Source organism: Loxodonta africana, chromosome 10, assembly GCF_030014295.1.
Source record: "Loxodonta africana isolate mLoxAfr1 chromosome 10, mLoxAfr1.hap2, whole genome shotgun sequence".
Taxonomy (NCBI): domain Eukaryota; kingdom Metazoa; phylum Chordata; class Mammalia; order Proboscidea; family Elephantidae; genus Loxodonta; species Loxodonta africana.
Genome location: NC_087351.1, coordinates 62,069,774 through 62,096,931, shown reverse-complemented (window position 1 = coordinate 62,096,931; position 27,158 = coordinate 62,069,774). Strand labels below are relative to the sequence as shown.

General features: G+C 40.1%; 2 protein-coding genes across 7 annotated transcripts in view; both read left to right on the top strand.

The window, feature by feature from the left end:
• Positions 1-17,785, top strand: part of L2HGDH (L-2-hydroxyglutarate dehydrogenase) — a 53,040-nt gene extending 35,255 nt beyond the window's left edge. The window contains exons 8-10 of the mRNA XM_003408570.3: positions 1,052-1,209; positions 2,507-2,638; positions 16,477-17,785. Of these exons, the coding sequence (XP_003408618.1) occupies positions 1,052-1,209; positions 2,507-2,638; positions 16,477-16,672 (486 nt within the window). The 3' untranslated portion in view covers positions 16,673-17,785. The remainder of the gene's footprint in view (positions 1-1,051; positions 1,210-2,506; positions 2,639-16,476) is intronic.
• An 8,108-nt stretch (positions 17,786-25,893) lies between these two features.
• SOS2 (SOS Ras/Rho guanine nucleotide exchange factor 2) overlaps positions 25,894-27,158 on the top strand; it is a 73,885-nt gene continuing 72,620 nt past the window's right edge. For all 6 annotated transcript variants that reach the window (XM_064292446.1, XM_064292444.1, XM_023546148.2 and 3 more), the window contains exon 1: positions 25,894-26,045. In XM_064292446.1, the coding sequence (XP_064148516.1) occupies positions 25,959-26,045 (87 nt within the window). In that variant the 5' untranslated portion in view covers positions 25,894-25,958. The remainder of the gene's footprint in view (positions 26,046-27,158) is intronic.

Genomic DNA, 27,158 nt, shown 5'->3' with positions numbered 1-27,158 from the left:
GGGAGCATCCTAAGACAACTTTCCCTTATGGCAGTCCCAGATACCCAGCCCTCTTTTCTCTATTCACCTTCCGTGCAGGTATAAAAAAGGAGATGAGGCCAACCTGTAGTTGTTGGTTTTTTTTTTTTTAAGCTGTGGTTTAGGTGAAAGTTTACAGCTCAAGCTAATTTTTCATACAAAAATGTATACACACATTGTTATGTGACTCTAGTTGCAATCCCTTTAATGTGACAGCACACTCCTCCTTTCCATCTCGGGTTTCCTGTGTCCATTCAACCAGCTCCCATCCCTTTCTGCCTTCTCATCCCATCCCCAGACAGGACCTGCCCATTTAGTCTCATGTATCTACTTGAAGTAAGAAGCATACTCTTCACGAGTACTATTTTATGTTTTATAGTCCAGGCTAATCTTTGTCTGAAGAGTTGCTTTCAGGAATGGTTTTAGTTCTGGGTTAACAGAGAGAGTCCAGAGGCCATCTCTTCTGGGGTTTCTCTAGTCTGTCAGGCCATTAACCCCAAACTGTAGTTTTAAAGGATAGAAGGAAGACAGAGCTATTTAAATGATTTCATTCCTTGTGTCTGGAACAACCTAGAAATGAAATCCCCTGAAATATATTAGGTTGAATTTGGCTATTTGATATTTTTGACTTTGCCAAAACATCAAATTCAACTTAATACATTCCCACATTACAAAAGCATGTGGTATGAATGTGGTTTTTTGGGGCTTTTTATGTTTTTTGTTTTTCTGGCAGCTCTGATTTTACTTACCAGCCATATACATCCCTAGCTGAAGTAGGACAGTTCATCTTTTTTTTACTGCAGGAAGATGAGATAGGACAGTGCACGCTAGTGTCAGTAGCGTCAGTGTTTCCTATGTGCTATTTCTAAGCAGAAGCGTGTTAATAGGAAAGAACATCTGAGTACAGATCATAAACAATACAGATTAAATGTATAGGAAGAAAGTGTCCCATATTACCAATTGAATGCTTGTATCTGTAGGAAAATGGATAATGAAATGGAGTTTATCGTTCTTTGCTGTGTTAAATCCGTAGGTCCCAGATAGCCGGTTTCCTTTCCTAGGAGTTCACTTCACACCAAGAATGGATGGCAATATTTGGCTAGGACCTAATGCAATTCTTGCCTTCAAGCGTGAGGGTTACAAACCCTTTGACTTCAGTGCCAGAGATGTTATGGATGTAATTGTCAATAGGTAAAGACTTTATTTACTTATAAATGATTTTAGGTGCTTATGTTTTTAACGTGGGAAATGTTGTTTTTCTTGGTATCCTACTTATTGGGTAAGTCTTTGTATTTGTGATTAGTATATTAAATTTTTTATTGGTAAAAATTAAGAGTTTTGTGAAAAAAGTGTAATGTCTTAACTACTTCAAGAAAATTCTGATGAGCCAGGGCAATGGCTTAGCTAAAAAGCATAAGACCAAGAACCTATCACGCATCTGACAATCCAAATCTTACATTGCTAACCTCCTAGTTGAAAAAAAGTATGAAATGGCTTACTTTGATAACATCATTTCAAGTCAGTCACCATCATTTTGTTAGCTACTGAATAAATTGCTGGTAACCAACGTTGTTTTCTTTTGTGGAAAACTAACAATACTGTTGTGTTGACTTGGAATGCAAGTCATTATAAGAAATAATGAGGTATTTTGTTTGGTTATTCTAGTAGTGTTTCTCTCCTGAGGGTTTCACATCAAAATCACTGGAAAGTTTTTTAAGCTATACTTGGGTTTCACCCTCCAGAGATTCTGAACAGAAGATTAAGGGAGGGGCTTCCCAGCGTGTATGCTTGTAAAAATACATACATAAAAAAATTGTCAAATTGATTCTGACTCATGGTGACCCCATGTGTGTCAGAGTAGAACGGTGCTCAATAGGGTTTTCTGTGGCTGATTTTTCAGAAGTAGATCCCAGGGCCTTTCTTTTGACAAGCCTCTGGGTGGACTAAACCTCCAACCCTTTGGTTAGCAGCTGAGCACATTAACCATTGGCACCACCCAGGAACTCCACATACGTACATACACATATGTAAATAGGCTCCAGTAGGCTGTCCAGATTCTCACTTTAGGCAAACTGCTAGAGTATTTTATCCCTGGCTGGCTAAAGAAAAGGAAGGTGAATGTCCTTACTTGTTTAATGCTCTAACTTGATGATTTGTTAATGCCTTCTAGGTGTTTTGAAAACACTTAATATTTGCATTAGAAAGCCTAAATGTTGACAGGGTTAAAGAATCCAGTCTGAAGCTAGCACTCCATGGGAATGCTTTCAAATTTGAGTTTGGAAGACATTGTTTACCTCTTGATTGGCCTTGTTTACCCCTCTCTTATTGGCTAAAAGTTTATTTTCTTTTTGTATATAGTTTTTCTAAGTGTGCCTAGATTTCTTTCAAGCCCTCCACCACCCCCAAATAAATAAATAATGGTTGTAAAAATGTCTTGTGGTGGCAAAAATTTATTTTCTCTTATCAAGATTTTTTTCTTGATTTTCAGTGGATTGGTTAAGCTGGTGTTGGAGAATTTCTCCTATGGAGTTAATGAAATGTACAAGGCCTGTTTTCTCAGTGCAACAGTGAAGCACCTCCAGAAGTTCATCCCTGAAATTACTGTCAGGGATATACTTAGGTAAGGAAGAAGCGGTAAGGATTGTAAATACAGGCCTGACCTAGGTGAATGTGAAAGGTCAGTCTGACTTGGTTATTGGGAAACAATACTTTTGGAGTCAACCAGTGTGTCCACTAAATTTTTGCTCCTTTTTCTTCCCCAACAAATTGTTGAGTTCCCTTTGCAGCACATGTATTGCTATATCATGGCCCTTTTAGTGCATAAACTAGGTTTATTTATAATTGGGAAACCCTGGTGGCCTATTGGTTAAGAGCTACAGCTGCTAACCAAAAGGTCGGCAGTTCGAATCCACCAGGTGCTCCTTGGAAACCCTGTGGAGCAGTTCTACTCTGTCCTATAGGGTTGCTATGAGTTAGAATTGACTTGACAGCAACGGGTTTGGTTTATTATTATTATTTATAATTAGACGACCTTACTGTGTTAAACTGAAATCTTCATTTGCAACTTTACTGCAGTGATGTTAGGTCTTTACCTTTTTTTCTCTTACGTTAAAAACATCTTACCTAAATTTTTTTTTTTATTAACCTTTATTGAGCTTCAAGTGAACGTTTACAAATCAAGTCAGACTGTCACATATAAGTTTGTATACACCTTACTCCGTACTCCCACTTGCTCTCCCCCTAATGAGTCAGCCCTTCCATTCTCTCCTTTCGTGACAATTTTGCCAGCTTCCAACTCTCTCTATCCTCCCACCCCTCCTCCAGACAGGAGATGCCAACACAGTCTCAAGTGTCCACCTGATATAATTAGCTCACTCTTCATCAGCATCTCTCTCCTACCCACTGTCCAGTCCCTTTCATGTCTGATGAGTTGTCTTCAGGAACGGTTCCTGTCCTGGGCCAACAGAAGGTTTTTGGGGACCATGACCGCCGGGATTCCTCTAGTCTCAGTCAGACCACTAAGTATGGTCTTTTTATGAGAATTTGGGGTCTGCATCCCACTGATCTGCTGCTCCCTCAGGGGTTCTCTGTTGTGCTCCCTGTCAGGGCAGTCATCGATTGTGGCCGGGCACCAACTAGTTCTTCTGGTCTCAGGATGATGTAGGTCTCTGGTTCATGTGGCCCTTTCTGTCTCTTGGGCTCTTAGTTATCATGTGACCTTGGTGTTCTTCATTCTCCTTTGCTTCTTGCCTAAAATTAAAAAAAATTTCTCCTTGACCACTTACTCTGTGATTCCAAAGACTTTCGACTTTAATTCTGTATAAGTTAATTGATATACTGTTAACTAATTAGGTAATAAACATATTAAAACATTATTACATTTTGATTCATTCTTAAAACCTCTTAGAACTGCCTCCTTTGCCATGAGACCAGAAGAACTGTTTGGTGCTCAGCTACCATTATTACTGAACATATTGATCAAAGAGTCTATAGGAAAATCCTGATCAAAAGGGGGAAAATGTAGAACAGAATTTCAAATTATCATTGACTCCAGACTTCCTGGAGCCATGAAGTTTGTATGAACCTCTGAAACTATTTAATAATCTTTAAATTTTAAACCAAAAATATCCCCTGAAGTCTTCTTACAACCAAACAATAGTTTAGCCTAACTAGTAAAAAATATCTGCCTTGATCATAATGCTCTTTTAAGAACTATCTATATGGGATGAAATTGATAACAGCAACTTGAAACATTATATAGGAACCTTAGAGGGCAGTGAATTTATGTTAATGGGGGAGGAGCAGCTCAGAAAAGGAGGGTGAGAATGGCTGTACAACTCTTAACGGTGTAATCAGTGTCACTGAATAGTACACATAGGAACCGCCGAACTGGTATATGTTTTACTGTGTGTACTTTCAACAATAACAACAAAATAAATCTTAAAAAAAAAAAAACTCCTGGAAACATTCCTAAGCCTGGCGTCTTAACCTTGTTTCCTGTCTGCATTTTTTCTTCTTTTTTTTTTGGCCCTAGTTGGCTCAGGGACTCTACCTGTAGGATAGAAGTGGAAAGTAGTGTGGTAACAAGCTAAGCCCTTGCTACAAAGGTATGGGGCAAAGAAAGGGAACTTATTTATTTTTTCTTTAAGATAAAAGACTTTTTGGACTTGATCTATATTGTCCTAAATACTACCCAACCCTATTTTCTTTCCTCTTTGGTGATTTTTTAGGGTGTTCATCTTCCCTAAACCAGTCACTTATTAAGCCTAATTAGCAGTGGACTTTGAGGTACTCTCCCTGCATCTACAGTCCATCTCCCCCTGACTCTCCAGAACACCAAATGTCTGTCCTCTGTAACAGCTGCTGGACTTGCTAGTGTAAAATGTCAGCAGGCTTGACTCTGTGTCTGGGAAGAGAGCAGTAATCACCTGAGCTGTCTCCCTTAGGGGAGCTTCCTGGTGTAAATCTGACTCTAATGTATCATTCTGAGACCAGCCTCTTTGAATGCTTAGAAAAACTGTTAAAACCCAGCTAAATGTTTTTACTCTTAGCTCCCTCACCCCTTTCTACTCACCTTCTGAAATGGAAGAGAGATAAATATCTAGGTTTTATTTTCTTTTACTAGCCTATAAATCTCCTGGGTGGCCCAAACGGTTAAGCACTTGGCTACTAACCAAAACGTTGGCAGTTGAAACCCACCCAGAAGTGCTTCTGTCTGGCGATCTGCTTCTGAAAGGTCATAGCCTTGAAAACCCTATGGAAGCTTGAAGGCATTATGCTGAGTAAAATAAGTCAGTCACAAAAGGGCAAATATTGTATGCCCTCACTTATATTAAAAGACAAGAAGAGGCAAATGTATACAGACCAAAGTTTATTTGTGGGTACCAGGGGCAGGAGGAGGGGGGTTATTGCTTATGGAGCACTGAGTTTCGATTTACAGTGATGAAAGAATTGCTTTGGTGAACGGTAGGGTTACACAGCCAGTTAATGTAATTGCTGTCAATATGTGTACTGTAAAAACTTAAAGTGGCAAGAGTGTGATAGATATATTTTCAACAACAACAGTAAAAAAGAACAGCTGCTGAGGCTGCTTACATACAACCGAACACCTCATGGGTTTTGGTTTCTTGGTTTGAAGGCTTAGAGACATGCTATCATGGGACATCCCAGCTAATTGGCCTAATATTGTATTTAGTGCTTCTGTTTAATCATGTAGCTCATTGTATAGTTCCTGGGGTCTTAAAAGCTGGCAAGCTGCCATCCAGGGCACAACAATTGACCTCTATTTGCCTGGAGCAACAGAGGAAGAAGGAGAGTCAGGAATGGGAGGAAGATGGAAATGGAATGGAATGAAGTGGAATGTTTGGCTATTTAAGTACATGACAACTGCCTCCTTTGCCATGAGGCCAGAAGAACTGGATGGTACCCAGCTACCATTACTGAACATTTTGATCAAAGATTCTAGAGAAGGATCCTGGTCAAAAGGGGGAAAACATAGAAAAGAATTTCAGATTCTCATGGACTGCAGACTTCCTGGAGCCATGAAGGTTGGATGAACCCCTGAAACTATTGCCCTGGGATAACCATAAAACCTTAAACCAAAAATATTCCCTGAAGTCTTCTTAAAACCAGACACTAGTTTAGTATTGTGCTATTTTAAGAACCCTAACCATATGGGATCAAATTGACAGCAGCAACTCGAAAGATTAGATAGGAATCTTAGCAGGCGGTGAGTTTATGTTAATGCAGGAGGAACAATTCAGAAAAGGAGGGTGAGAATGGTTGCACAACTTGAAGATTGTAATCAGTGTCAGTAAATTGTACATATAGAAATTGTTGAATTGGTGTATGTTCAGTTTATATTCTCAACAATGAAAAATAGAAAAAATTTAAAAAGAAAACCCAATGGAGCAGTTCTCTTCTGCGCACATGGTGTCACCTTGAGTCAGAATCGACTCAACAGCAACTAACAGCAACAGCCTATAAATAAAGGCTTTTGTGTTTCCAGCGTTGGTGACCACTCCAGTGTAAGGATATAAGGGTGTGAAGCCCAGTTACTGGTTTCATTGGCATGTATTAGAAAAGGGTAGAGTGCACTGCAGGCGGGTACATTTGGGAGTGAATTCAGTCACAGATGGGTTTCTTTTTAGAGGTAGAGGAGCTGAATATGTTCAGCAATTAAATCCATTTACTCCTTCCCATGATTCCTGTTGCTGTTAAATGTGGGAAATATCAGTAACAAAAAGGAAGTTGTAGAAGATGTACAGTTTAAAAACAAAGATGATAATATATACAGTTTATGGATCACACGTGTAACAGAATAAAAACAAGTGTGAGAATGATAAACACCTAGTTCGGGAGACCGATTACCTTTGGGAAGAGAAGGAAATGGAGTCCGGAGAGTTCCACGGGGAGCCTTGATCATATCTGTAATGCTTTATTTCTTAAGCTGTTTGGTAAGAAAGTGATGTTCATTCTCTGTACCTTTTCGTATGCCTGAAATATTACATAATACTAATTTAAAAATAAGATCAACAGACTTTCCCACACTTCGAAGCCAAAATCCTACATTGTCTTATTCATCTTGCAAGCCAATATAATAAAGCAACAAATGCTGTATCATTGGTATCAAGGTGGGAGCATATCCTGCAGCTGCAGTTACTAAAAGAGAAATGAAGCAGCACTTTCAGTGGAATACGTTGCCCAAGATGGCGTCCTTAAATTGCAGTAACCACCACAGGGAATCCAACTTGACTTCTCATTGCCTATGCTCATTTTGAGCAATGTCCGTTGGAAGAAATCATTTATTCATTCATGTTTGAAAACACTAGATTGGAATGTAAAGCTGTAACCTGTCAAATATATGCACTGTTGTTGTTGTTAGGTGCTGTCGAGTTGGTTCCGACTCATAGCGACCCTATAAGACAGAGTAGAACTGCTCCATAAGGAGCAACTGGTGGATTCAAACTGCCGACCTTTTGGTTAGCAGCCGAGCTCTTAACCACTACGCCACCAGGGCTCTATATATGCACTAGGCATACAAATTTCTCATTGTTAAATGATAATCCCTAAGGTCCACAATTCTAGCTTTAAACTCATTTGATTTGTTCTGTGATTAATTTTGACATATTAGTCTTAACAGCAGGTTGTTATCTGTTAGCACTGTGTGGATATAGAAGATGAAGGCATATATGCCAGGATCCCCCTTTTCTCCCACATGTCATTTTGGAAAACGTCTTATTTGGGGAATTCTAGAGTTAATTTTCAGGCAAGATGTCTTTTATCATGAATAATAGCTAAAGACTATATTATGGATGTCATTGTGAAACACAAAGGCAAAAGCCAAAAATTCCTGCAATAAAGTTCTAATGGAGACTTTAGTTTAAGGTGGTCTAGACCAGGATTTCTTAATCTTGACACTGCTGACACATTAGACCAATAATTCTTTGTTGTTGGGGACTTCCCAGTTCACCGTAGGATGTTTAGCAGCATCCCTAGCCTCTCCCCACTAGATTGCTGTAGAGCCCCCTAGTGATAACAACCATCAGTTTCTGCAGACATTGCCAAATGTCCCCTAGGGGGCAAAATCTTCCTTGATTGAGAACCACTGGTGTAGATAACTTGGTAACCCTCACACTACAAAATACCAAATTTGAAGAAAATATAATCAACCTCCTTTGAAATGCATATAGCTGAGAGTGCAAGAAAGTAACCAGCATCCTCAGAGACAAAATGCAAAGAGGACATTGAAAACTCAGGTACTAAGAGGAGATGTGCTACTGCTGTCCTGGGAGGGGTGGAGAGGATTTGCTGATTTTGGTAACTGAGGCACTTAGGGTTTTTTTTGTTGTTGTTTTGTTTTTTATTGATGTGTGATTTACATACAATAAAATACACAGATTTTAAGTGCTCAATGAATTTTGACTATTACGTAAACTCATGCCTCCATCACACAAAACAAAAGATAGAACTTTAAGGACTTTCAGTTGTCATTTGAGGGCTGGAAAAGAGACCTTGGGTCTGCCCAAGGTAGAAAGTTGGAACTGAGACCCCTGTATGAGGCAGGGACTATTGAAAGGATGCATCTCAATGGAAAGGTAGTTGTGGGGTAAAGATTTTCTGTACCTCAAGTAATGTGGCCTTTGGTTCCTGAAATATAACTCTAAACTCTTTGGATTTCCTGAGTGTTTAAAGTGCTTTTGTTACCTAGACCTCTAGACCACTCCTGAGGGTTTATGCTAATAGCTGGGGAGTTAATGGGAGGAGAACCCTCATTAAATTTAGCTACAGATATAAGTAAACATGTGGCTACAGCTAACACTAAACCATTAAAGGTAGCTGAATTCAGATATGGAATCTGCTAATTTGGTCTTTCAGTTGTTAAGAGTTATAGGTTTGTGTTGTATTTGATCAGATTCTAGCCCTATTGAATATCTACTATGTACAAGGCATGAATCTAGAGATGAGAGTGTTTTACACTACACTTGTCCTTGCTCTTAAACTTATAGTGAATAGTTATCTTGAGATTTCAAATTATAATACTCATCTCAAGCTGAAATGTTCTGAGTGGCCAAAACCAAACCAAACCTATTGCAGTCGATTCCGACTCTTAGCGACCCTGTAGGACAGAGTAGAACTGCCCCCATAGAGTTTCCAAGGATCAGCTGGTGGATTCAAACTGCTGACTTTTGGTTAGCAGCCGAGCTCTTCACCACTACTCCACCAGAGCTCTGTTCTGAGGGGAGATACCTCTATATAATCATCCAAAGAAAAACCCTGAAATTGCATTAAGTGCTTAATAGGGAACATGAGAAATTTAGTAGTTAAATATTTCATGTTAAATAGTTACTTTCGTTTGAACTAAAGCAAGATCCTAAGAAAGACTTAATATTTTATATTTTTCAATTCAGATTGTAGGCTTTGAACACTTGGACAAGAGTGTAGAGAACATTGAGAATATACGTAATTGGTGTTTACAAGAGAAATACATATACATGTGTATTTTTATCAGTAATTTATCCGTATTAACTTCTATGTGCTTGTAAGGAGGAAGATAAATGTAGTAACTGATCATCTGTGCAGAGGAAAGTTTTACATTGTCAATGAACATCAGTGGCGAGGTATGCCACTCTGTGTCCCCAACAACACTTTGGCCTTCTGCCAGATGCAAGAAGAGGAACAGGAAAACTCAAAACACAGATGTCCTGAAGAATTTTATCTTAAGAATAAATAAAGAAGTGCTCAAGGTTATCATGTATAAACTCCTTTAGTTTATTGCAGGGTAGTCATGGCAAGGCACACAAGTAAGACCTCTAGACATTCATTTAGCATTCGAGAATCAGAACTAACAATTACAACGTTAGAGTCCAAATCTTTAGACTTCAGGCCTTTTACCTTTAATGCGCGGCGTAGGGGAGGAGAACGTATCTGTCAATTTGTCATACTGTGGGGGCTTGTGTGTTGCCATGATGCTGGAAGCTATGCCACCAGTATTCAGATACCAGCAGGGTCACCTGTGGAGGACAGGTTTCAGCTGAGCTTCCACATTACGACAGACTAGGAAGAAGGACCCAGCAGTCTACTTCTGAAAAGCATTAGCTAGTGAAAACCTTATGAACAGCAGCGGAACATTGTCAGATATATTGCTGGAAGAGGAGCCCCCCGGATTGGAAGACACTCAAAAGATGACTGGGGAAGAGCTGCCTCCTCAAAGTAGAGTCGACCTTAATGACATGGATGGAGTAAAGCTTTCAGGACCTTCATTTGCTGATGTGGCATGACTCAAAATGAGAAGAAACAGCTGCAAACATCCATTAATAATTGGAACTTGGAATGTACGAAGTATGAATCTAGGAAAATTGGAAATCATCAAAAATGAAATGGAACACATAAACATCAATATCCTAGGCGTTAGTGAGCTGAAATGGACTGGTATTGGCCATTTTGAATCAGACAATCATATAGTCTACTACACTGGGAATGACAACTTGAAGAGGAATGGTGTTCCTCGTCAGAAAGAATGTTTCAAGATCTATCCTGAAGTACAATGCTGTCAGTGATAGATAAGATCCATATGCCTACAAGGAAGACCAGTTAAGACGACTATTATTAAAATTTAGACACCAACCATTAGGGCCAAAGATGAAGAAATAGAAGATTTTTATCAGCTGCTGCAGTCTGAAATTGATCGAACATGCAATCAAGATGCATTGATCATTACTGGCGATTGGAATGCAAAAGTTGGAAACAAAGAAGAAGGATCAGTAGTTGGAAAATATGGCCTTGGTGATAGAAATAACACCGGAGATCAAATGATAGAATTTTGCAAGACCAACAACTACTTCATTGCAAATACCTTTTTTCACCAACGTAAGTGGTAACTATACACATGGACCTCACCAGATGGAACACACAGAAATCAAATTGACCACATCTGTGGAAAGAGATGATGGAAAAGCTCAATATTATCAGTCAGAAGGCCAGGGCCCCACTGTGGAACAGATCATCAATTGCTCACATGCAAGTTCAAGCTGAAACTGAAGAAAATCAGAGCAAGTCCACAAGAGCCAAAATATGACCTTGAGTATATCCCACCTGAATTTAGAGACGATCTGAAGCATAGATTTAACACATTGAACACTAGTGACCGAAGACCAGATGAGTTGTGAATGACGTCAAGGACATCATACATGAGGAAAACAAGAGGTCATTGAAAAGAAAGGAAAGGAAAGATCAAGATGGTTGTCAGAGGAGACTCTGAAACTTGCTCTTGAGTGTCGAGCAGCTAAAGCAAAAGGAAGAATTAATGAAGTAAAAGAACTGAACAGAAGATTTCAAAGGACGTCTCGAGACGACAAAGTACTATAATGACGTGCAAAGAGCTGGAGATGGAAAACAAAAAGAGAAGAACACGCTTGGCGTTTCTCAAGCTGAAAGAACTGAAGAAAAAATTCAAGCCTCGAGTTGCAATAGTGAAGGATTCTATGGGGAAAATATTAAACGACACAGGAAGCATCAAAAGAAGATGGAAGAAATACATAGAGTCATTATACCAAAAAGAATTAGCCAATGTTCAACCATTTCAAGAGGTGGCATATGATCAGGAACCGATGGCACTGAAGGAAAAAGTCCAAGTTGCCTTGAAGGCACTGGCGAAAAACAAGGCTCCAGGAATTGATGGAATATCAATTGAGATGTTTCAACAGACAGATGCAGCGCTGGATGTGCTCACTCGTCTATGCCAAGAAATATGGAAGACAGCTTCCTGGCCAACTGACTGGAAGAGATCCATATTTATGCCTGTTCCCAAGAAAGGTGATCCAACCGAATGTGGAAATTACAAAACAATATCATCAGTATCGGAAACCCTGGTGGCGTAGTGGTTAAGTGCTGTGACTGCTCACTAAGAGGCTGGCAGTTGAGATCTACCAGGTGCTCCTTGGAAACTCTATGGGGCAGCTTTACTCTGTCCTATAGGGTCGCTATGAGTCGGAATCAACTCGGCGGCAGTGGGTTTAGTTTGGTTTTGGTTATCATTATCACACGCAAGCAAAATTTTGCTGAAGACCATTCAAAAACGGTTGCAGCAGTATATCGACAGGGAACTGCCAGAAATTCAGGCCCATTTCAGAAGAGGACGTGGAGCCAGGGATATTATTGCTGATGTCAGATGGATCCTGGCTGAAAGCAGAGAATACCAGAAGGATGTTTACCTGTGTTTTATTGACTATGCAAAGGCATTTGACTGTGTGGATCATAACAAATTATGGATAACATTGAAAAGAATGGGAATTCCAGAACACTTAATTGTGCTCATGAGGAACCTTTACATAGATCAAGAGGCAGTTGTTCAGACAAAACAAGAGGATACTGATTGGTTTAAAGTCAGGAAAGGTGTGCATCAGGGTTGTATTCTTTCACCATACCTATTCAATCTGTATGCTGAGCGAATAATCCGAGAAGCTGGACTATATGAAGAAGAACGGGGCATCAAGATTGGAGGAAGAACTCATTAACAACCTGCGTTATGCAGATGACACAACCTTGCTTGCTGAAAGTGAAGAGGACTTGGAGCACTTACTAATGAAGATTGAAGACCACAGCATTCAATATGGATTACACCTCAACATAAAACAAAAATCCTCACAACTGGACCAATGAGCAACATCATGATAAACGGAGAAAAGATTGAAGTTGTCAAGGATTTCATTTTACTTGGATCCACAATCAACAGCCATGGAAGCAGCAGTCAAGAAATCAAAAGACGCGTTGCACTGGGTAAATCTGCTGCAAAGGACCTCTTCAAAGTGTCGAAGAGCAAAGGTGTCACCCAAGTGGTGTGCCTAACCCAAGCCATGGTATTTTCAATCGCATCATATGCATGTGAAAGCTGGACAACAAATTAAGGAAGACCGAAGAAGAAATGACGCCTTTGAATTGTGGTGTTGGCGAAGAATATTGAATATACCACGGACTACCAAAAGAACGAGCAAATCTGTCTAAGAAGAAGTACAACCAGAATGCTCCTTAGAAGCAAGGATGGCGAGACTGTGTCTTGCATACTTTGGACATGTTGTCAGGAGGGATCAGCCCCTGGAGAAGGACATCATGCTTGGCAGAGTACAGGGTCAGCGGAAAAGAGGAAGACCCTCAACAAGGTGGACACAGTGGCTGCAACAGTGAGCTCAAGCATAACAAGGATTGTAAGGATGGCTCAGGACCAGGCAGTGTTTTGTTCTCTTGTGCATAGGGTCACTATGAGTCAGAACTTACTTGACGCCACCTAATACAACAGCAACAGGGAGGAGACTTGACCACCCCTCGAACTCAGAGGAGGTCTCCTGCAGATAGGGTCCAGGGTTGGTTGTGGCAAGCTGTATCTCAGTGGGCTCTCAGTCTTCAGACAGAGAGCCAGAGAGACCTTTTGCGTCTGTCTTTTCGCAAAAAATGGGCAAAAATCTATGGGCCTGTATACTATGTGTGCTATCATGTTTAACTATAATTGGTATGTTTTATTGCCAATTAGGAAATTGTTGTATTTTGCTAATTTACAGAGATTTGAATTATTACCAGTTAGGGAATTGTTGTATGACTCTTCATGTTCTTGTTTACTACATATGTGCAAGACCAAGTTGGTTAATTAAAAATGATGGAAATTGTTTAGTGACATATTTATGTTTTATTAATTTATAGGGATTTGATTAATATTACCTTCCATAATTACAGAGTACAGGTACAAACTCCATTTAGGGAAGTTATTTATGACCTCCTTTACATGCTCCTGGTGGCCCAGTGGTTAAGAATTATGGCTGCTAACCAAAAAGTCAGCAATTCGAATCCACCAGCCGTTCCGTGGAAACCCTATTGGGGCAATTCTGTTCTGTCCCATAGGGTCACTATGAGTTGGAGTAGACTAGATGGCAATGGGTTTGATTTGGTCACATGCTTCTATTATTTTTTTCAAGGTTAGAACAACTTTCTAAGGACTTATAGTTAATGGTTAAAGACTATTCTAGAAGTATATATGTTTCTATTTCTAAGTTCAGAAATTGTTTTCAATTTCACATTATAAATGACTTATGCGTAGGTGTTTCAGAGGATTATAAATACATCATAACAAGCCACAGAGGCTAGATGAACCCCCAAAACTACTGCCCTGAATAATCTTTAAACCTTAAAAAATATCCCCTGAAGCCGTTTCAAAACCAAACAATAGATTAGCTTAAGTAGTAAAAAATATCTGCCTTGGGCATTAGGCTGTTTTAAGAACTGTCTATATGGGATAAGATTGACCCAGCAATTTGAAAGATAAGAACCTTAGGAGGCAGTGAATTTATGTTAATGGGGGAGGAACATCTCAGAGATGGAGGATGAGAGTGGTTGTACAACTTGAAGATTGTAATCTATGTCACTGAATTGTACACGTAGAAACTGTTGAATTGGTGTATGTTTTCCTGAGTATATTCTTGACAACAAAATAAATAACATTAAAAAAATTATAACAGTGTAAAAAACATTATTGAAGCATACATAACAGTGATGTGATTTAAGAATATTACAAAAAGCATATATAACAAAGATGCTGTTAACAGCAACAAAAGCATTTTCCAAGAAAAGAGAGAAATGCTGCTCTGATGAGTTAATATAAGCGACAAATATGGAATGCACCAAATGGACCACACACTGGCTGATACACTGAGATGCATCCTTCCCCTAAGAAAATTTAGCTTTCAGTTCAGTTCTGTCTTTTTGTGTTCTAACTTTATATCTGATCCTTACTTGGAAATATCTCCTGCCCAGATTCCCTGCAGGCATCTATAGGGCAGAATACTTAACCTTTACCATAGAACCTTTCCCACATGTCATTTTTATTTACCTGTCAATGAACAGTATAGCTGTGTGACTTCAGTCAAGTTACTTAATCTCACTGAACTTCTTTGATGTTAAATATAAATGGTATTAGTTTCTTAGAATTGTTGTGAGAATTAAATGCACTTGGAAAACCCACTGCATGGAGTCCATTCTGACTCATAGGAACCCTATAAGACAGGGTAGAATTTCCCCATAGGGTTTCCAAGGCTTCAGGGAAGCAATAAACACTTCGTAAACAGCGTCTTACTATCATTATCTCTTCTTGGAAACACTGGTGTCTTAGTGGTTAAGTGCTACGGCTGCTAACCAAAGGGGCAGCAGTTTGAATTCACCAGGCGATCCTTGGAAACTCTATGGGGCAGTTCTACTCTGTCCTATAGGGTCGCTGTGAGTTGGAATCGACTCCATGGCACTGGGTTTGGTTTTGGTTTGGTATCTCTTCTTAGCTAGGCTGAGTCATAGAGAGCAATGCCCTCATGTTGTTCTTTGTATCCTCCTCAAGTACTTATCTGAGTTGGCCCAGAATCACTCAAAATTGTTCAATATTGTTCCTGGTTTCTTCGGTCCTGGTGGTGTGATACGGCAGCCATTTTAAAACTAGATTTCCTTGAACAGTTTCAAAGGAGGTGCTTTTGGGTTCCAGAACCATTTGATTTTAATTACATCTGTAAAGTATACTTTAACTCTTTTAAAAACTTACAGAAATGTAGTATGGGAACTCAAGTGTTATAAAACAGAGCTTTAAATAGCAAAGACACAATAGCATGCTGCCAAGTTAATTCATTTTTATATTTTTCTTGTCATCTCTGTTTAATTGAAGGTTATTCTGGTATAGAATGATAAACTGTAAATAATTAAAAACAAATTACAAAGCAAGAACTTGTTGCTATTTGCAAATATTTTTCTCTGTAAGTTTTAATAGTGTGTAATCAAAACAAAATAAAAACAGAATACTGTAGCTGATAAGGATCACAACTGAAATCCATAACCTTTGCTTTCCTAACTTTGTATTAATCAAGAGAGCTGTATTGTTCCCATTGTTGATTTTATAATAAATTCATTTGTAAATTTAAATTAAGAATACATCTGTTATAATTGAATGTAAATTTATCTGCTTCTTTTGGAAAGGACAGATTTTATACAGTAAAACCTGTAAAAGCTGAAACCTGTGTAAGATGGAAACCTGTCAGAGAAGGAAAATTAAAATATTTTCCACTAAAACGAGCGATAGAAAAGTCGTAATACTAAACCCTGTCAAAGGCAGAAAGTTTGCGAGACCCAGAAAAACAAGTTAGTCCCTTAAAGTTCTGACTGTCACAGGTGTCACTGTTACTGACTAACCTATATGTTTATTCACTGACAAACATTCAGTGACTATTATCATGTGGTGGACTTTAGGCTCTAGGCTGAGGATATAGGCTTGACAGTCTACAACTGGACACCCTTTGGCTTACCACTAACCTACATATTGAGTTCCTACGTAATTTGCATTTGGAAGAGTAAAGACTATATTGCTTTAAGAGTGAGTTTCAAAACCACTAATTGTAAAGTGTCCTATCTCTTCCTGCCTCTCTTTTGCTTTTACAGAGGTCCCGCTGGAGTACGAGCCCAAGCCCTGGATAGAGATGGAAATCTGGTAGAAGATTTTGTATTCGATGGAGGGGTTGGGGACATTGGAAGTCACATTCTTCATGTGAGAAATGCACCTTCCCCTGCTGCCACTTCTTCCCTTGCAATTTCTGGAATGATTGCAGATGAAGTACAACAAAGATTTGAATTGTAAATAATGAAAGGAGCTAGGTGTGCATTTTAACCTCCACATTCAGCAAGAAGAACCTATTAATTGCATTCTTCAATTTTAAGAAAATTATTTGAAAATCTCATTTTTAGGTCACAGATAACCACTGAATTATTAAAAGTATGTAACATAGAATTAATCATTTTTATAAGGCTAAAGCCCATGTTTTGTGAATAAAGAGGTTCCCGTGCCTGGCAGGATACGGTTACATCCATCCTGAATCCCTGGCTTTGTTAATGACCTGTCCTCACCGACTGTGAGCTAGAGAAGAGTTGGCCCTTTTAGAATTGCAGGGAAAGATGGATTAAAAAATTGATGATTCCCTTAACTTTTTGACTTTGTAGTGTCTAAACTTTTTTGTCTCTCCCAGACAAGAAAATATAGTTTATTGTAGGCTACAAACCTCCTCTTAATTTTGAGGAATCACAGGGAAACTCACATTATTTAGAACAACGAAATTTGTGTTTGTGGATTAAAAATTCTTGATTTGAAGAAAATACATGAATTTTACATTTTAAGTAGTTTGGATGAGATTTTGTCTTAGCTGTAATATTTGTAAGAACGAATTTTGCCAAACAAAGTCAAAACTTTATAATCGACTTGGTGTGTTGTCATCACAAAATCTAAACAGCATACACTGTGAGTAGTTGTTGCCTACTCTTCAGTGTTCTGTGATTGAAAAACAAAAAGAACGTGGAGCTAATCTTTTTTTAGGAGAGTAATTTTAGAGTCCTGATGCTGATTGATAGAATTCTGTGATTTAAAAAATTGTTTACCTTTTCTATCTCTGTTCTTCAGTCACGTTAAGGTTCTCAAAACATTGGCCAAGGTTGCTAATGATTCATGCCTACTTGGTTTTTCAGGGATCCTGTGAAATTTTATGAAGATATTTCTCCTTTTTTGGTAAATACCTAAATTTGAGGCATTCACTTTTGTAACCGCAAAAGTGCCTTACATTCATGTGTACTTCATGACTATTTTAAATTGTTGCATACTGCTCTGCTGTATACTGTATATATGTCTGTGGTATTTGTTGAAATGACTCTTATAATTCAGAAAGTTGGAAAATAGAAATATAAATGAAAATGCGGCAACCGACTGACTGGGGAAACTTGTATTACAGAGCCATCATTTAGGTGGGACATTTTCATCCTTTCCCTCACATATGTTTTCTCAGGATTGATCTTCCAACCTTCATATTTTCTTTCCTCTTATTTCTCCAAAACTGTGTTAGTGGAAAGGATGTGAATTTTGGCTAATAGTAAGAATGTTTTTGTTTTCTTCCTTTTCCCTTCACTTCAAACCTCGGTGATTACATTGATTGAGCTACCTCATCCATTAATGTGAAAGGCAACATACATGTTACCAGCTCATGTTTCAGAAATAGCACATCACGGATAAATAGACTAGACACTTATTTGACACTTGGGATGAAAATATTGAAAGCATTCAGAAACCATTCACAGAAGAAACAAGCCCTAATGGCACTTCATAACAACTAATTTCTCCAAGAAATGTAACACACAGATACTTTTCTGTTCCATTACAAGATTATTAAGGTATGGAAAATACTTAAATCCTCTATTTCATCAACAGGGAGATTACATACACACTAAGCTGTGAAAGACTGAAATTATAAAAATAACATTCTTGATTGAAGTACCCTCACCAGATTTATGTTTGTACTATACCCTGAAAAAATGTGTGAAAATTTTGTTGAAAATGTTTTGAATATGTAGATTATTCTATTTGTAAAACATTTTGTACTCACATCAGTAGCATTCATTGTTTACTACTGATATATTTAAGAGTTTCGTGTATTTCTGAGTGAGAAGAAAATGTATATTAAAAATATTTTAATGAGCCTTGTGTGGGAAACATAATTTTTAGTGTCATAAAACTTTTTACTCAGATTTTCTGTATGTAAAGCATGAACTATCATAGCTTTAGGTAGCAGCCAATCTTAAAAAACAATACCAAAACTTCTGTATTTGTGTATAATGTAAAAATGAGGTAGTTTATATTTGGGGTAAAAAGTGAAACATTTTAGGTTACCTTCAGAGTGTTTAGTTTGTGAGGAACTCTTAGTATACCAGCAAGTATATTTCTGGTGCTTCATGTTATATAACTTAACATCCTTTATCCATGCGTCTTTGGGAAACCCTGGTGGCATAGTGGTTAAGTGCTACAGCTGCTAACCAAGAAGTCAGCAGTTCAGATCCACCAGGCCCTCCTTGGAAACTCTATGGGCACCTATAGGGTCACTATGAGTCGGAATTGGCAGTGGGTGGGTATATATCAAAGCCCCTCCCTTGATCCTCCACCATTTGGGAAGTTGTCTTTCTTACTGGTAGAGTTCAGTTTCCCCTGAGGCTAGTTGGGAATTTGCCTACTAGCCTGTGGGATAACCTTAACTCTTAGAAGTTTCCTCAAGGCATGGTAATGGAGTAGTGTGTACTGCAGGGTCCTGACTTGGGAGTTTGTTGGACTTCCTTTTGGAGGCTGTCCAACCCTGATGGCTGTGCCTGGAGCCATCCCTGTGTGAACCTAGGAGGGAGGGTGTCTTTTGTTTAAAAGCTGGCTGTGCCCTGCTGGGCCCTTGAACTGTATCCAGGCTTCTTGGTCAGATGTTTCTTCATCTTTCTGAGCATACACTATTATCTAAAAATCTTCTTGTATATAAATTTTTGAGGAGCAATTGTGAGGTCAGTTACGTACTAAGTTTTTCCTAATATAGGAAGCCATGAAATATCTTCATTATATTTAAGGTGGAAGAGTGGGTGCAAGGACAGGTTAAGTGGTTAGAGAAAGAGAGGGTGCCTAGAAATGTTTTCAAATAGTTCGTACCTGTTGTTATATTGTTAGGTGCAGTCGAGTTAGTTGTGACTCATAGCAACCCCATGTACAACAGAACGAAACACTGCCTGGTACTTCACCATCCTCACAATCCTTGCTATGTTTAAGCCCATTGTTGCAGCCACTGTGTCAATCCCATCTTCCTCTTTTTCATTGACTCCAGCATGATGTCCTCCAGGGACTGATCCCTCCTGATAACAATAGAAATAATGCCCCGAAGGGAAGAACAGAGGTGAAGTCTACTGACTCTTCTTATTCCTTTTGTGAAGTGTTACTATTTTCTGCAAAGGGAAGGGTCTCACATCAAAGTTATCTCATTTTAAGTTTCTTTTGTCCCTTGATAAAATGAGAGAATTTAACTTTAAATTTGGCTGAAGGAGTGTGTGAAGGCATGCCCTGATTTGGCCAGGGAGCCATACTTTGAATTTAGGGAGAGACTCCAGGGACAGTGATAACAAAGGGACCTTTCTGACCAGAGAACCTTGGATTTCAACCAACTTGTGCTTAAAACTGTATCTTCAGAATAACCTCTTATTTATTTTGTTGCTATGAAACAGTAATAGAGTAGAATGAAAGGGGCTACAACAGTGACTGCTATTTCTATGCCTCCCAGATTTAATTTTACTTAAATTTGTCCACTGGAAATATAAAAGGTATCATTTAAGGATATCACTTTATGGACAATGGGCTTTTTTCGGTATCTGAGTACAATTGGGGACAGACTCTCCAAACCACACTGTCCATATATCCATTGCTGTTTTCCAGAATGTTCAGACCTTCCAACCTTTGATTTCCTATCTTTTTCTTAGGTTCTTAATAAATCATTCCAGCTGGAACATGTGCAAAGTTCAAATTGCCTGGATCCTTCTAGATACACAGAACCAAGACTGTTGGTTATGTTATATAGGCCAATAAAAAAAAAAAAGATTGGTCACCTGATACTCAGTCTTGTGCTTTGGTACTTAAGGATATAAAAATGCTTTTTGCTCTTACTCTATGTTAGAATGTGTGGTTGGTAGTAAATTTCTGAAAGTATTTTCAATTTAGATAGAGCTCTCCAAAAGTGCTTAGTTCTCTGGAATTAAAGGGGGTGAGGGAAGCCTAGTATTAAGTATATTATCTTAGAAAAGTTGACATGGTAAAAGAGGATTTAAAAGCTCTACCAGCATTTCCGTTTGAGAGAATGGTGGTTCCCTATGTAAGGAGCATGTAGCGAATGATGACACTTATTCTAAGAATGGGTATGGTATGTGAGAACCACAAAGCTGAAGGGAATCTGGAGAGTCATTCCAAGCTCTTCAGCCTCCAGGAATACCAACAAGAGTTTTCAAGAGGATCACACCAATGGATCACACCAAAGGATTACACTCTTGTCTCCTAAGTAGAGAGTAAATTTGGTCAAAAAACTGAAGTTCGTATATCCATGAATGTAGTATTGTAATCATAAAATACCATATCTGAACAAATAAACACCAAAAGAACACTAACTTGGACTCGGGATATAAACATAACCCACGTTTTCTACTCTTGAGGGAGTGAGCTTGTGTTGCTTGGTACATTAGTTTGGGTTCAGTTGCAGAGAAAAGAATCCCTTCTAGCTAGGTAAACAAGAAGGAATTTATTCAAAGGTATATAGAATCATTAAAAGGGTGATGAAGTAGACTCTAGGTGGAGCTTTCAGGAATAAGTCCCAAAGCCACCCAACAGAACTAAGAAACCGAGGGATAATCTCCAAAACTTTTATGCTCCATGAACAGGGAACTGACACACAGTCTAGCCATTACAGCTGCTGCACAAAACTAGTGTCTGAATGGTGCTTGCCAGCAGAAATATCAGAATTGCTGCCTCCAATTCACTACCACCTTTTAGATCTCACTGCAGTGCATCTGTTAGGCTCAACCTAAATCACATTCAGAAACTTGGCTGCAAGGAATCTAGGGAATGCTGCTTTCGGCTAAGTTCTAAGATGCTGCTAGAAGGAGCAGACTACACATTAACTGTCGTGTATTATATCCATCACACTTAGCGATTAGGCACAAATAGTTAGCAGCTTAAATAAATTACTGTAATTATTAACACTTTTAGGCAAATAAATCAACATTCATTTTGTCTTTATTAAGTTCTCTGTTCTGTAATCAAAATCCATATACATATATGATTACTGACAAACCCCTGCCTGGGAGTTGTACTGAACAATGAATACATTCATTGATGACAGCTCAACTTTATAACTCTCAGGACTTGGAAGGATTTTATTGTGAAATATCATAAATAGCAAGAACTTGGTGTCTCCTCTTCACCTTCATCATAGGAATTGGTATCTGAGACAGCCACTTCCCCACTTACAAAAATGGCTTTCCATCTGGTAGTGGTGGCACTATCTGGATGACCTCAGTGTCATACCCCAAAGCACTAAAGAACATTATTTTTGTTCCATAGTGGACTGTATGTAACATATAAACACACGGTGCCTTTTTTATTTCTTTGTATACATGTGTGTGGGCAATAAATCAATCTTTTAATTTCACAAAAAATAGTAGTTACTCTTTGGAAGACATTTTCAGTATGCTTTCTCTTGCAGGGGTTAGGGTTTCTGGGTATGGGTATCCCATAAGAGGCATAGGCAAAGGATCATCAATCTGAGTGACTGTGCCAACTATTTTCAAGCAGGTGGACCGTAAGAGAACTAGAGCTAGCTATGGCAGTGAACCATGAAAGTGAATGACAAAGACATTTATTGTTTCCTGTGGCATTGTTTTGGTTTGCTAGTGACTGGCAGCACTTGTAGCTTTAAATAAATTGAAGAAATGGGAGAGAGACCATGGGAAAAATGTTGAGTAAGTCCTTCTTGAAAAATATTAGTGATAAAAAATTTTTGAGTACCTCCTTGAATGCAGCTTTGAAAGCTAATGAAAATTTAAATTCCTTTAATCATTGTTAAGAGAAAAAAAAAGTCATCAGTTCAATCATCCTTGGGCAGTTCTTTTTGGTTCTTTTTTTTTTTTTTTTAACTTGGTTCTTTTTAAATTACTTTACAGGCTCCACTAGATAGGTTTACTATTATTTATTGAACCAGTCCCCTACTCCTCCTAATGGTTATTTAAATTGTTTCTAGGTTATGTTTGTTTGATGTTGTTGCTGTTTGCTATAACAAACAACTATGCAAGGAATAAACTCCTCACTCAACGGCACTGGGTTATAGATTATTTCACATTTGAACAAGCATACCTTTAGGACAAGTTGCTGGAAGTGGACTTGTTGAATCAAAGGGTAGATGCCTTTGCAAACTTAATAAAGTCAAGTTGCCCTTGGTGGAGGTTAAACCAATTTACACGGAGTGCCTATTTCCCAACACCCTCCCCAGCATAGTGTGTAATCAAACTTTTTGATCTGTTCTAATAGCTGAAAAATGACAGCTTAGTACACCTTAAAACTGCAAAAATATGAGCAAGAAAAAATATGAGTGAAGTTGAGCATATTTTTAATATATATGAGACGTAGATTTCCTTTTCTGTGAATTATCTTTTTATATCCTTTACCTTCCCCCCCCCTTATTGAGTTGTTTGTCTTTTTTATTCTTATTAATTTGTATGATCTCTTTTATACATTGGGGAAATTAACTATGAAATGAGATGCAATTTTTTTTTCCAGTTTGTCATTTGCCTTTTCGTTTAGCTTGTGGTGGCTTTTTGCCATACAATATTTTTTAATTTGAATTTATCAATTTTCTCAATTTTGTGTCATATTAAAAAGGTTTTTCATGTTATAAACACTTTATTTTGTCATTTTATTTTTTGCAGTTAAATCTTTGATACCTCTGGAGTTTATCCTAGTATAGGCTGTATGGTATAGATCTAACATTTTTTTCTAGATGGCGCATTTGTCTGGTTGGGAAAAATTTGTTATGGTGTCATTCTCGGATTATCTTCTACACACACAGATCTAGTTTCTGTTTGCCTAGCCCAGAGATCACGACTCAGATACCTGTAGAGACTAGGCAGGTTACATAAAAGGGTGAAGAGAGCCAGGTGAGGCATATAAACCCGCTGCCAACCGGATATGGGATGGCACACTTTTCTAAAGAGGGCAGCCACTGCTTGTTGCCTACTGATCATTCCCTTGCAGGAATGTGGCAGGGTCCCCTGTTGCCAGATCTTGGTCAAGAGAAGCTGGAGACTCAGATTTTTATGTCAAATCTCTTGGTTTTAAAATGTTGACAATTAAAAAAAAATCAAATACAGCCTTAGCTAAACAAAATATGTCTTCAAGCCAGATTTGGCCCAGAGAAAGCTTGCAGTATCCTTGACCAAGAATAAAACTTCCCAGTTGGAACTTTCCTGTGAGTAAATACAATCAGCCTAGTAGTTTAAAAACAGTCTAGTAGTTTATACTTGGGGTTCGGGAATAGGAAAGAAAAGTGAGGACCTGTGGGATAAGCCGAAGTCTTTGCTCTTACAGACTGAAAGACTAGTTGGAGAAATATAAGCATTTCAGGATCCTGTATTTTAACCCAAGTACATGGAAATGTGGATGTGGTGGTCATTTATTAGAGGACATTGTTAACTCAGTGTATACTTGGACTAGAAAAATGATTTCTTAAGTTTTCTGACTCTTCCATTCTGATTCTGCCAGTATGACAAAATGGTGCATATCTTGGGGGAGGATAATTGGCTAGCTGCTGATCCTGGAACTAAGTTGTGGCGCAGATTTTTTTTTTTTTTTTGGCATCCTCTTCTTCCTTTCCCTTCACTGCTGGTGGCTGGGGACAGGGAGTAAAGGACAACCTTCTTTATCACCTGTTACATTTTATGTGTTCAGCATCTTTAGTGGGATGAAATTTATGCTAGTGATAAAGATTCTAGAATTTGTACCGCTTCAACTAGGAAAGTTTAAGGTGCGGGGGTTCTTTTCTGAGTTGCTGTTGATGTACCTGGAGCACAGCCACCGCCGTCAGGGCAGGCTTGTGCCTTGCTCTGATGCTGAACAGGTTTCAGTGGAGCTTCCAGACTAAGACAGACCAGGAAAAAAGGCTTGGTGATCTGCTTCCGAAAACCAGCCAGTGAAAATCCTGTGAATCACAACCAGCCGATCGAGAAGTGGTGTTTGTGCACTGGGTTGCCATGAGTTGGGGGCAACTAGCAGCAACAACAAAGATTCAGGTTTTGTGGGACCTGAAGTTTACACAATTTTGAGGACACCATTAAGAAAAAAATTCAAAAATATTTTGAAGTTTTCATAAAAATGACCCGATCTTGTGAACACACAGGGGCAAGTTAAGGACCCTGAAGTTCAAGCTTGATTGACGTCATTGTCATCTGTCTCTGCTGGTCCTTTCTGCTAAGGGCTTTCCACGTCTCATCTCCTTTAATCCTTACAACAGCGCGTTCTGTTAAATAGTTTCTATTTCATATACGGTGGAGTCACGGAGGACTCAAATACATGTCCATGCTTGAATGGCCCTTTCTCTCTACAACCGTATACTGCCTCCGAGGACTGCAATTCTGGGGCTCGAGGCATCCCAAGAGCGGCATCGAGTCCGGATTGTCTTAGGGAGGTCAAGAGGAAGAACCTTGTGAACAAAACGCAGTCAGTAAGCCAGGGAGTTTGGCTGGAACAGGCTCCCTTGCACGTCCCCGGACTAAGCAGACTCCGGCAGCCGGGACCGGCTGCCCTGCGCTCGGCCGGCTGGCGCCTCTGCCCTCTCCGCGACGCGCATGCTCCGTGCGGGGCGTCTTGGGCGATTTGGGATAACGAGCGCCGGGCGAAGGGGTAGGGGTCGAGCCGCGACTGCGAGAGCTCGGCGGCGGCCCGGGGGCTCCCTGCGTGGCCGCTGAATGGGCGGCGGCGGCGGTGGCCAGAGCCGTGCGCTCCGGAGTGTGGCTCCCTCGCCGGACGCGCACGCCCGGTCGGTCCCCCGGGCCCTCTGGAGGTGACTCGGGCGGGCCGGGCCGGGCGGTGCTGTCGGTTGGGAGGGCGGGGATGAGGTGATGAGAAGACAAGCCGTCGCCGCCGCTCTCCGCCCGCTGCTGCAGTAGCGGGAGTCGGGGCGGGGGCCAGGCCAGCTGTACCCCCGCCGGGTTGCGAACCCAGACAAAAGAGGAGGAGCTGCTCGAGAAAGTGGGCTACCGCTGCTGGGAAAAGAGGACGCTGCTCGGTCGCCGCCGGGGGTCGCCCGGGCTCGCGGGCAGTCGCGCTTCCGCTGCGGTCGCTGCGCGAGGCAAGGGCCGCGCCGGCCGAGGAAGCCGCCCTCGGGGCCCCCGCCCGCCCGCCCGGCGCCGCCTCCGAGCCGCCTCGGCCGTAGTTGCGGCCCAGGCGGGAGGCGGCGGCCGCGGGCGAGGCGAGGCGTCTCGCGCCTTGCTTGTCAGGCCACCGGCCCGCGGGCTGCCCCCGATGCGGAGGCGCTGCCGCCGGGGCCATGCAGCAGGCGCCGCAGCCGTACGAGTTCTTCAGCGAAGAGAATAGCCCGAAATGGCGGGGACTGTTGGTCTCGGCCCTGCGAAAGGTCAGTGCTGGGGCCGGGGCCGGGGTCGGGGCCGGGGCAGCCGCAGGGGCCGGGGCAGGAACCAGGGGACCGAGTCGGTTGAGCCGGGCGGGGTGCCCCGCGCGCTTTCCCTCCAAGGGCTAACGGGGAGCTGCACGTCCACCGAGTTTTCGGGTCGCGGGCCAAGGGCCGAGCTGTTTTTCTTTGCCTGGCGTGGGGGCCTAGGGGCCTCATACCTGCCTGTTGTAATTAGGAGGACGCTTTTGCAAGTTTTGCCTGGCCCCAGAAGGAGGGTTTTGTTATGATCATAAAACTGGATTTCATGTTGCAGTCATTTCGTCAGGCGACTTCCGCCGTTGACCAATTTGTTGTCCTCAGGCTGAATTCCGGCAAGAGAAAGTCCCACTGGTGTTTAGACGATTTCTAAAATAAAAGTACATTTTCAGCCCGGGTAATTGGTGTTCCCCGTAGGCAATTTGTCAAGGTTGTCCACTCACTTATGAGGCAATGCTTTTTGTAACATGAATGTGTTTCACATGTGTGAAATAAATGTCAGTGAGTCATAATATTCTGATTATTTTACTGCTCTTAAGGTAAATTTAAAGCACCTCCCCACTTCCTGCAAAAGGTGTCTCACCTATTTACAAGAAATTTCCTGTATAAAACTGGATGTGATTTAGAACTTGGAGTCATTTTAAGGAAGAAAAAAGGGACAGCACATAAAAAAAAAAAAAATCCTTTCAAGTTTGGGTACATACCTTGCTAGGGTGCATTTCTCCTGTAGATGGTGTCAGTCTTCCTCTGTGAATTTAGATAATAATCATACTAGCATTTCTATAATAAACACTTTCTTAAGGTCAAGACAAACTTATAAGACTGTAAATGGATGAAAGATTAGCTATCATGCTTGTTGAACATGGATTTCCCTTGTCACTGATGCAGACTTAGTCCCCTCCATCTTTTGTGTAAAATAACCAAGAATAAATTTTGAAATAATAAAGGAAAAATAAGCATTAACTTAAAAGACTGCATTTGGAAAATAAGTCTTCGTACTTTAAGTTTCTAAAAATGAAATGTAGTGTATTTTCAAGTTAAAAATATTTTCCTCATGCATTCAGATTTCAAATTTTTTAT